We start from the raw sequence: 11328 nt of genomic DNA on the forward strand, positions 1-11328 counted from the left end.
TGCTAAAATTAATGCTGTTTGATGTGGATGTCAAACACTATTGACCCATTTATGATTATTAATTTAAAAAATATAATGAATCGATAAACAACTCAATTTATATAACGTAAATCCAAATGAGAAATGAACATCCACAAATATCAACAAAATATCAAAATATGAAATAGATTCAAGATTCCAACTCAACACAAACATAAAAGCTTAAACAGTCAGATTTTCTCGAATTATGGAAAGAGAAAAAAAAATAAAGAAACGCTCTACGGTATCTATTCATGGAGAGTGAGATTTTTGGAACCACCAAAAAAAAAAAAAAAAAAATCTATGCTACAGGAAATCATATCACTGTCACAGCCTCTTCTTTGCCTACCTCCATTAGATGTTCTCCATGTGTAGCCCATGACAAGCAAAACCAAAAAAGACGTCCCAATAGTGACCATCAGAAGAGATACCATTCACATTTGTAATTGACAAAATCTTTCCACATTGTGTGTGTGTGTGTGTGTGTCTCTCTCTCTCTCTCTCTCTCTCTCCAATTTCTTCTTCTTCTGAGTCACACTGGCAAATCAGGCTCAGAACAGTTTATTCTACAACTGGCTGTATGGGAGAGTCTACCCCATTATATATATATATATAAGGACATGCTCACATGTGCTCAATTAGATGGCTTATGGTTTATCTCCTCCATTACTTTATGGAGCGGCTTCCATCGGTCTCCCTTTCTCTTATAACGTAGCTATCTTCTTTCAATTCTTCTCTGACCGAAACCAGTGGTGAAGCTGTACCCAATTCTTTCTCTGGAGGCCGTTCCTGTATAACCAGAATCTGGCGATGTACAGGTGATGAGTCGGTAGCAGTACCACCACCGGCGGTCTTCTGAGACTTCAATCCATCAGATGGAATTCACGCATGGAATAAGGGATAGGCTTTCGACCACTGATCGGCGAGAAGAGCAAGTCGAGGTCTCCACACACCTCCCTTTCATCCCTTCCTATCCTTTGCCGTCATCCTCGTCGACCGCTTTCCGATGGCATGATGATTCTTCGGGCGCCGGCGATTGTGCTTCCACGGAGAAGGAGCACATGTTCTACAAGGTCGTGACGCCCAGCGACGTCGGCAAGCTGAACCGGCTGGTGATCCCGAAGCAGCACGCGGAGAAGTACTTCCCGCTGGACACGTCGGCTAACGAGAAAGGGCTGCTGCTGAGCTTCGAGGACCGGACGGGGAAGCCGTGGCGCTTCCGCTACTCCTACTGGAGCAGCAGCCAGAGCTACGTCATGACCAAGGGCTGGAGTCGCTTCGTCAAGGAGAAGGGCCTCCAAGCCGGGGACACCATCTCCTTCGGCCGTGGCGTCGGCGATGCGGGACGCCACCGCCTTTTCATCGACTGGAAACGACGACCTGAGAACCGCGACCCACCCCGGATTCCACTTCCTGAGCTATCCTTTGCGAGGTCGGCCGGGCCATGGAGCGGCCGGCTCCTCGTCCCACCGGAGGCCGGGTGCGGCCACACCTGGCAGGGCCACACGTACCCTGCCGCGAGCTTGGGTACGGGCGGCGGGCAGTGTCTGTACTACAGTTTGCCGGCGGCTAGGCCACCGCAGATGGAGGTGCAACAGGCAGGCCGCAGTGGATTCCCCATGGTTCTCGGATCGCCATTGCCCCTCGTTCGCAACCAGCCGGCCGTCAAGCGAGTTCGGCTCTTCGGCGTGACTCTGGATTGCCCCGAATCCGGAGGCGGTGTCAATTACGACGGCCACAGTCACTCCGTCCGCGTGCCGCAGTTGCATCCTGGGGCTGCGCTTCCGCTCCTCCAGTCTCCGGGTACGGCCGGCGAGTCAACGCCGTCAGGCTCATCATCGGTGTACAAGAAACAACACTCACAACCGGATCTTTAAGGAAGAAGGATACGATCGTAGGGGACAAATATACAATGAATTGAACGTGAGGAAGTACTTAAAGTTGCCTTTTCTTGTTTCTTTCCGTTCTCGACTTCCTGATTTCTTTGGTTGAAGGGGTTGGAATAATTTGCATCCATCCAAATTATTCTTTACTCGCTCTCATTCGCGGCCTTCTCTTGCAATTGTAACTAAAAACATGGATTCAGAGAACTCTATCGAAGCCCTACATGTAATAAACAGCGGTAGTATGAGATTTTGCTTCTTGTTTCCTCAAACCTTTTCTTGGTCTTGATTAATCTGTATCATCATACCATGTGACCTTAGTTTGTTCCAGATGCTCCTTCTCCAGCTACACCTTCTTCAAATACATCAGAAGGCGGCCGGAGAAGATACAGGTCAGATCTAAATCCCACACCATCCCTTCTTGTTTCTTGGTCCTACTGATTCATCTTTGCCCGCTGTATGTCAAATTTTCTACATCTTTTTGTGAAGAAACAGCATCAGTATTTCTTTAAGGTGGTGGGGAAAGAGAGGACCAAGTACTGTGTCTTCATGTAGTTCATTAAGATCATCAGATGTAAGCCAGGCTTTGTCTCTGCCGCATATGAATTGGTTTTGATTGCACCTGGCTCTGCATGAGATACCCGTCATCAATTTGGCTGAAGGATGTCTTGTTCGATTACAGGTTTAATTGTTTGGCTTTCTGGTCACTAACCAAATAGAAAAACTATTGATTTTAGGAGGGGGGATAAAGGAAGAGAAATCAGAGAGAACAACAATCATCTGCCATGGAATTCTTACCATGAAAAATCATCTTGCCTAAGCATTATGGTTCTCCCTTCTCTCATCTCCATGATTCACTGAGCACACAGGTTGCCATTTCTTGGTCCTGTTTCTTTATTCTTTGCAGATCACTGGAGGAAGTTATGCAGATTCTTTCAAGAAGCAAGATTGACTCCATTCTTGACAGGTACATTTACAATAGGAATACTCCCTCCCCCTCATAGCCTCAGTGCATTCTTCAAACACTGTGCTATATCCTTGTATAGGTGGTAATTAAGCTCTTTCAAACATAGAAATTGCACCTTAGAGAAAATGAAATGTTTTTTTTTTATTCCTCTTAATAGCTCATTTTCATTCAAGTTCAATCTAGCTATACATTATAATAGTAGAGTTGTAGTGGCTCATCATACATCAATCATTTCTTTGATGAAGCAGCATGTATACCTTGATGATTATGGAACATTAACTAATATTTCCTGGACTGTGGTGATGCATACGACATGTTATGATTTTGTTCTTAACTAAAATTACTGCTTCCTTGTAACAATTAGGATGTGAAAAGAGGACAGTGGTATGTTTTTCATGTTCATATCCACTGTTTGTTCATAAACTGGATTTAATGTTGCAACTTTACATTGTTTATTCTCTTGGAAATATTGAATTCAATTAGGACGCGTTTAGAGGCTGCTAAGATAGCATCATGACAAATGAAATAGATCAGTGCAACACATATAATTACATAATTGAGTGTTTTACATGATTTTAGAATTTAGAGGTTTTTGAGCATTGGATTAACTGATGTTTGAAATATAGGTGACCTTAATTATTCAGAATTATATGTATTTGTAAATGTGCATAAATACAATTAAATTATGACATTACATTCGAATGATAGATGCATAAAACAATGCACTTGGTGAGTATCTGATTCCAAGGAAATAAATATTCTTACTGGTCTTTGAAGAAATTTAGTGCATTTTATGAACATAACATCCCTTGACTGATTTAAGCACATACATATTGAACTATAATGTCTCATATAAGGATTCAGGTGGAGATTATAAAGAATCCAAATATGAAAAGCCAGCATATTGATATTATCAAAATTTTCATTTTCCATATTACAAAGGCCATATCATAAAGACCTAATTTATTTACATATACTATAATTATAACAAAAGGATTGTTTCTTTTGTTTCCAATCTATGAATGATGATGCTTTTTCTATGTTATATGAAGAGTCAGAAAGTGTTTTTTTTAATGTATCTGTTCTGCATAAACTTCACCAGTTGGTGCACATAAATCATGTTACTACTGCTTGTCAAAAGCTTGACAGAGCACAATGAGTTTTCTGCTGCATACTTTGATGAACATTCTTTCTTGAGTTGGAAGTTACACTTGATCAAGTGCAGAAGGGAATGGAAAATCTGTGATCATATAAAGAAGTTAAAAATGTTGTCAAAGAAAGAAGGGAATGGAAGGCCAATGTCAAGTGAACATGCTTAGGTTTCTACAATACATCTTACCTCCCTTATCAATTGAAGAAGCAAAATATTTATGAATTCAAGATGTTAATCTTTGAGATTTGGAAGTTATCATGTCAGTTATTGCTCCTTTTTCTTTTTTTCTGCCCTTTCTGTCTTACTAGAACACTTATATCATGCTAGTTTCCAATGGTTGGTATCTTTTATATGTATCTCTCATAATATCCTTGCACATGATATTGAAATTTCCATTGCTTGAGAGAGTACTTGATGTGCATTTGATGCATGTGATAGATCCTGGATTCTAGGATTTCCTAAGTTTTCATTCTAAAAGTACACAATTTAGAACTTGGATGCTGATGGAAGTCAGCACAATATGCTTAGACCTTTATAGTACTTCACCAAGCAATGAAGTCAGACTTCAACTAGATGATGGACCAACCAGGATACGTGGTATTTAATTATAGTTTGCTTAGCCAATGAATGAGTTTAGATGACTTCTCCGAGCTCACTTAGATGCCCTTTCTTCTTCTTCTTCGATGGTTCGACCACTGACAGGTTCATCAAAGCTATGAATGCATCGTCGCGTGAGCATGATTGCTCATCATTTATGGAGAAGGCTGGCGAGTTCCTCACTCTCAGAGAACACACCACCCTTCTTCCCTCACATGTGGAAGAGATAGATACAGCGACAGCTGGCTCTGGATCAGATGGTGAAGTAGCTCCCAACGAGAAAAAGGCAAGGTAGGTGTGTCCTCATCTTCCATGGTGGTCCAGATGCTAAAGCTTGGGCGCAGCATATATCGCTGTGCATCAAGTCCTCGGCGGCATCTGTTTTCTATCTCATGCATGCGCCTCGCCAACGTCGCTATAGTCCATGTGATGCAAATATTTCGGCTAGGGGCATTCCCCTTCCTCCACCGTCTCTCTCTCTCTCTCTCTCTCTCTCTCTCTCTCTCTCTCTCTCTGTGTGCGATGGTGGTGCGATGACTGTTCCTGTGCTTTCTTCCACTCATGATCCCATGCATTATACAACAGTCAAACTCATTATACCGGCCTCCTTGCAGCTTTAACCTTTTTACCTAGCCACCTTTGTTTGTATGTGTGATGGAGAGATGTGAGTATGCTGATTTATATCTCTGTACATAAAGATCCCTGCGGTAGTTAAAGTGGAGTTGGGGGTTGGCATGGAAGAGTCTGTAGGCGTGTGGGAGCCGATTTATGAGTATGGCAGAGAAGAGGGGGAGGAGGCCATCCAAGGACTGAGAGCCTGAGGCTTGCGAGGGACCACGTCGTAGTTGCCTTTCTTTAATCTTGCACAGGGGGAGGCACGCTTCTCCATGGTCAGCTTTATTCCACGTCGTGAGTTGGAACGCGCTTTGGATACTGCGTTGTTCTCAGTTTCCAGACGTACGGTTGTGGAAATTTGTGAAGGAATTGTCAGAAGAAGAAGAAGAAGAAGAAAAATGTTCGGCGATATGGGGCGAGGCCGGAAAGAGTGAAATAGACACAGCGACGACGAAGGATTCAGACACAACTTTCAAAGTCCGGATAGCTGAGTCGAGAAGGACTCATCGGATCCACCCTTTCGTCCATCTGTTAGGTCGTCCGGATCAAAAGTTTGGAGCAATTCGAACCTTGCATGCATGAGAAGATGCGATCGAAGGACATGCACAAAGAAAAGCGATACCCGATAAGCCAACCCGGTGAATTTGAACATAGTACACAGAACGCAGAAAAAGAAAAAGTAAAGATGAACAGTCGGTACCGTCAGAAGAACTGTGTGTGTGTGGACCATGCATCTCCAGGACTCCATCATCCAGTTCTGGCTTTGGCTTGCAGCAGTAGGTCAGCAACTGCTGCGCTCCATGCCTTATCTGATTTCTCCTGATGAGCTCCCACTGTTGCGGTACAGTTGAATGCGCTTGGAACGGAAGCACATTAGTTTTTTTTTTTTCTTTTGGAAAAAAAAATTAAGAATCACATACGACTAGAGATCTTGAGATATTAGTAAGATCGTGAGCAGAAGTATATCATACAGTCTAATATATTAGGGGAGAAGAGATTGAATATGTTGATGAGTTTCATACAGTCAAATTTCATCGCATAGTTGGAAAGGCGAAGTTGAGTTGGTATATGAAGAAGACCGTCCAAAATAGTATGTAGCATTCGATGTGTATAGGACTAACAACATGGTGCGGAGATTCCATATCACTGTTGACAAGGTAAACTCCAGAACCTGCAAAAAGAACTCATGTTAGAATAAGACTTATCACAAAGAAAAGATGGTGAGTACTCCACCGAGTTAGCAGGATAAGTGAAAGTGACCCCATGGCTCATAAAAGAGGCATCTTCTTAAAGAGAGAGAGAGAGAGAGAGAGAGAGAGAGAGAGAGAGAACCTTAAACCATAAAAAGGATTGGGAGGCAGGGGCGACTATTGAACCTACAATTATATTTCTGTTCTTCCGGAGGTATCAGAGTGATGCCAATAATAGAAACAAGTAAAGAAGAGGAAGATTTGTTCATGTCACTCTGACTTCATGTAGCCTGGTAAAGACGAAGATGAAGCATATTAGTTGAACAACTAAGAACCTTTTTCCTCGCAGATGAATTCCCCCAAGTGGATCGATAATATGCCTTCAACAACAAGTGTTGCTGTCTACAGGTTATCGTGCGTTAGTCAAAAAGGAAAAAAACATAAAAAAAAAAGGGAGCACTGAGGGATTTTTAGGTTTCCCTCTGTTGGCATCGACATCCCAGCTTGGCTGAAAGGACATATTCTTCCTCCTTTCCACAGTCAATATTAAAGCTCCACTACCAACAGTAAGGTGGAAAATGAAAAGAAAGAGCAGTCACCTTTGGAGGTGAGTGTCCATCTGCCTCGTTCCTTTTGAGTTCACAACCTCCATCTGCCGAAGCGGATTGACCCAAAAAAATCTGAGCCAGCCCAGCATGTTTCGACCCGATCCATTAATTATATGGGCTGAGTCCAGGCAACCAATCTCGTGCCCAAAGAGGTGGAGAAGGGAGGGTGAAAAGAAGAGGAGAGGTCGCGGTGGGAAATGGGCAAGAGGAGAAGCAATAAGAGTGTAAGCATAAAGTAATGTTATGCTATTATTATGTAAAAAATCTCAATATTAAAATTTAAAATTAAATAATAATAAATCTAAATATTATGATAAGTAACTTTTTGATATTTTTTATAAAAAAATTATCTGTAGGAATATTATCATCGAATCCAAAATCTATAGTGATGTGGATATACAAAGAGAATTATATTCAGGTTGACGTGATTGATATATAATCCAAGCTTTGAACTATGATATAAAATTTATCTTTATTAAAAGTCCTAAACCAAAATTATATATAATCAGAAAGTTAATATTTCAATATCCATAAAGTCTACCTTCAAAGGATTAAATCTTCATAGTTCTATCGATCAGAGCTAAAACCTGAAAACACATAGGTGTAAACACACTTTTATTATGAGTTTTCCAAGTAAGTGATAAACAAATAGTAATCAGACAGCGGCGGAACAAAGAAGACCAAAGGCATCCATTATTTTCCGCTCCGCACTTAACAGAGTCTTCACCAAACATCGACGAAAACTAGATTTAAACAAAGCGAACGTGTGTGTGTAAGTCACGGAGGAGGCAACTGCTACTGTTTCATACGACCTGCCTCCTGGGCATCATCGCTGGCTCTTGAAGAGCTCCAAACAGTGCTCGTCATCCAGGTTTCTGCTCCAGAACTTGTTGTAGTACTCTTCGTACGTGTAGCTCCTGTATATGGCGGGAGAACCATCGACGACCAGCTTCTCGGGGGTGCTGATGACCGCGCTGTTGCAGGGGCAAAGGAACGACGCCACCGACATCCTATCCGTGTCCGAGTTCACGACAGCCCGATGACAAACGCTCCTGTATCTTCCATTGCTCAATGCCTGCAGTAACGTATTCCATATCTATAGTACCGTTCATCGCAGTGCAAATACCACCCTCAGATAGAGTCAGTGTGAAAGATTGACTCGGATGTTATCTACGCAAGAAAAAGAAATAATAAAATCTCTTTCTTTTTTTTTTCCCTTCGAGTCCTCTTTTCAAGATGTTCAAGATTTGTGTCTGGTGCTAGAAATAGAATGATAATTCACGGGAGATGGAATCGATTTTTGGATCGTGAGCTGTTGAAAGAGGAGCAATGGAACAGTACAACTTTTTCTGTTCAACTTTTCCAGGGAGGATAAGAGCAAGATGATAAGAAGTCCACAGGAACCGAGGCGATAGGATGGCATCGTTTGACTTCATCTGCAACCTCCAAATGACCGTGACAAATTTTGGTGGGACGAAAAGGCATATCGGAGAAAAAGATTTCGCTTGGATGGCGTCGTTCATGATTTCTGCCTTCAGCGGCCACCAAGTAACACAGAAACAATATTGACCAGAAAACAAGAAGAAGAGCAGATATGGACCACAGACTGCTTCTCAAATGATATCGCGAAAGAAACATGGATACCTGTAGCTGGTCGCCGATGTTGATGACATAGGCATCGGGTTGCGGATTGACAGCGATCCACTTGCCGTTCTTGAGAACCTGCAGGCCAGCCACCTTGGGGTCCTGGAGAAGGATCGTGAGGGCGTTTGGGTCGGTGTGCGCCTGCAAGCCGTACGTTAGCTCGGGTTCCGGGCACTTCGGGTAGTAGTTTACAGCCATATGCTGCTCTTGCTCACCGAGCACCTTCACCATGTAGTCCTCCTCCAACCCTAGGCTGAGCGATATCAACCCGAGGAGTCTAAGCCCTAGTTGACGGACTTCCCTGCAGTAACCGCTGACCACTTCCCTGAGAGAGAAAGAAACCATAACCATTAAGTTCTTGAAGACCAGAAGAACAGCTCCGCTTACTGAATCATTTCCACAAAATCTGAAACACAAAAATCAAGATTGTTTTGACTAGAGTTACAACCACGTCGCTCGTGATGCATTGCAACCATTAGCTTCTAGTCCCCTTTTTTAGTCCAACTCTTTCTTGTGGCCTCACACGCTGGTGGTTGATGTATGCATGCTCATGGTCATCCGCCGTGTAATAAACCTTCCATTCTACAACACAATCATTATGAAGGACCAGATGGGAGTGGGTGGGGTGGAACAAGGGCTGTTCCTCCACCACTTGTTTTTATTTTTCCTTCTTTTGAAATTTCTGCATCTTTTACTTGTCAAAACGAAAAAGATGTCGGATCTAATCCAGGTGGCAAGTCTCCATTTAGAGGAGCAGTTCCACAGTTCTAAGCTCGACGCACAAAATCTCCGTCGAAGGTCTGGACGAAATAGAAGAGATAAATCGACGATGATTGTTATGGCTCACCAATCGAGGCCTCCTGCTTTGACATGTTGGTTCTTCGATCATCATCAAAGCTGACACAACTGAAAACCATTCCAACTTTCCAGCAATTAAAAGAAGCAGGTTTCGAAAGCTTCTCCATTGTCAAATCATATATATAGATTACGTCCAAACTAGATTAGTAGCTCAGGTTTCGAAAGCTTCTCCATTGGTCAAATCATATATTCGAAAGCTTCTTAACCCCATCTTTTCTGTCGCATCCAAGTGAATTGCAGTTTTACGTTGTGCTTGCTGTAAAGCCTATTTATAAGTGCGCCGGAGAGAAAGCTGTATTATATATATATGTATATATATATATATATATATATATATATATATATATATATATATATATATATATATATACATATATATATATAGATATATATATGTATATATATATATATATATGTATATGTATATATGTATATACATATATATATCTATATATATATATATGTATATATATATATATACATATATATATATATAGATATATATATGTATATATATATATATGTATATGTATATATGTATATATACATATATATATATATAGATATATATATGTATATATATATATATGTATATGTATATATGTATATACATATATATATCTATATATATATATGTATATATATATATACATATATATATATAGATATATATATGTATATATATATATGTATATGTATATATGTATATACATATATACATATATATGTATATGTATATATGTATATACATATATACATATATATGTATATACATATATACATATATATATATACATACATACATACATACATACATACACACATATATATATATATATATATATATATATATATATATATATATATATATATATATATATATATATATATATGTAATATTAGACTTACATGAAGACAGAGTTGGAGGTGGGAAGAAGACTTACTTAAATGAAGCGGGATTGGACGGCCAACCAGGCACGAATTCCTCGGGCGGATAGCAATGGAGCCGTAGATAGTCTCTCCAGTTGCGGACCGTCTCTTTCCGGATGTTGAAGCTCGTCGACAGCCTCATTTTCTTCGTGGGGTCATCGGAGTAGTGCTTCGCTTTCTCTTCGGGAGGGAGGCGGAAGAACTCCGAAGCCACTGCCATCATCGCCAGCATCAGCTCGACCGGCACTCCATGGTTCACTACCTGTGGACACGCAGCGAGGAAGACTGGTCAAAGCATGCAGCTTGAGATTTATCTCGTGTTGCAGAAGGTGAGCATGTACCTGAAAGAAGCCGAAAGACCTGCAGGCGTCGCCGACTTGGGCTATGATCCGGGACACGTCTGGTGAGCCTAGGTCGATGGTGGGGATGTTGGCGTCGCGGACGACTTCGTGGAGGCGTGGCCTTTGCGACTCCGGCCTGACGTAGGTGTCGGGGAGGGAGCTGTGGTGGCTGACAGTGGAAAGAAGTTGGTCTGCCATGAGACAAAGCAAGACAGAGAGCACAAGAGAAAGAAGACCGAGATATGTAGAGGCAGAAGATTGAGAGGAAGAAGAAAGCAGGGAATCTTGAGGTCGAGGACGCTATGGCGGTGAAACGTGGACTTGACGAAAATGAACAGAAAGAGACTATTTTATTGATTTTGATACCACTATAAATATATAAATAATATCTCATCTTATCTGGATCACGCTAATTAAAATATATATTTCCCATTCAAACTCTTCTCCAATCCGACTCAATAGTTGTAACCACTATGTCTTTTCATGTTTACCCGCCTACAGAACTAACGTTGACCCGCGCACAA

At 41.3% G+C, this 11328-nt stretch overlaps 2 protein-coding genes across 3 annotated transcripts; one reads left to right on the forward strand and one right to left on the reverse strand.

The window, feature by feature from the left end:
- The first annotated feature begins 652 nt into the window (after positions 1-652).
- LOC103975884 (B3 domain-containing protein Os02g0683500) lies at positions 653-5085 on the forward strand. Of its 2 annotated transcripts, XM_065095998.1 has the most exons (3): positions 653-2140; positions 2233-2868; positions 4724-5085. In XM_065095998.1, the coding sequence occupies exon 1, from the start codon at positions 894-896 to the stop codon at positions 1893-1895; it is 1002 nt and encodes a 333-aa protein (XP_064952070.1). In that variant the 5' UTR covers positions 653-893; the 3' UTR covers positions 1896-2140; positions 2233-2868; positions 4724-5085. The 2 variants fall into 2 exon arrangements, with proteins under 2 accessions (XP_064952070.1, XP_064952069.1); XM_065095997.1 differs by having other exon boundaries at positions 653-2868.
- A 2544-nt stretch (positions 5086-7629) lies between these two features.
- LOC135605656 (flavanone 3-dioxygenase 2-like) lies at positions 7630-11097 on the reverse strand. The gene is made up of 4 exons (XM_065096000.1): positions 10805-11097; positions 10478-10725; positions 8676-9000; positions 7630-8106 (listed from the first exon to the last, which is right to left on the reverse strand). Exons 1-4 carry the CDS (start codon positions 11000-11002, stop codon positions 7858-7860), a joined length of 1020 nt encoding a protein of 339 aa, XP_064952072.1. The 5' UTR covers positions 11003-11097; the 3' UTR covers positions 7630-7857.
- Positions 11098-11328: the final 231 nt, after the last annotated feature.

This window comes from Musa acuminata, chromosome BXJ2-2 (genome assembly GCF_036884655.1).
Source record: "Musa acuminata AAA Group cultivar baxijiao chromosome BXJ2-2, Cavendish_Baxijiao_AAA, whole genome shotgun sequence".
NCBI lineage: Eukaryota > Viridiplantae > Streptophyta > Magnoliopsida > Zingiberales > Musaceae > Musa > Musa acuminata.

Excerpts from the sequence above, each read along its gene's own strand:
- LOC103975884 (XM_065095997.1), top strand. The coding sequence starts at position 894 with ATGGAATTCACGCATGGAATAAGGGATAGGCTTTCGACCACTGATCGG.
- LOC135605656 (XM_065096000.1), bottom strand. The coding sequence starts at position 11,002 with ATGGCAGACCAACTTCTTTCCACTGTCAGCCACCACAGCTCCCTCCCC. Across the intron at positions 9,001-10,477 it reads TCCAATCCCGCTTCATTTAA|GGAAGTGGTCAGCGGTTACT; the intron begins GTAAGTCTTCTT and ends TTTCTCTCTCAG. Across the intron at positions 8,107-8,675 it reads ACATCGGCGACCAGCTACAG|GCATTGAGCAATGGAAGATA; the intron begins GTATCCATGTTT and ends ACGTTACTGCAG.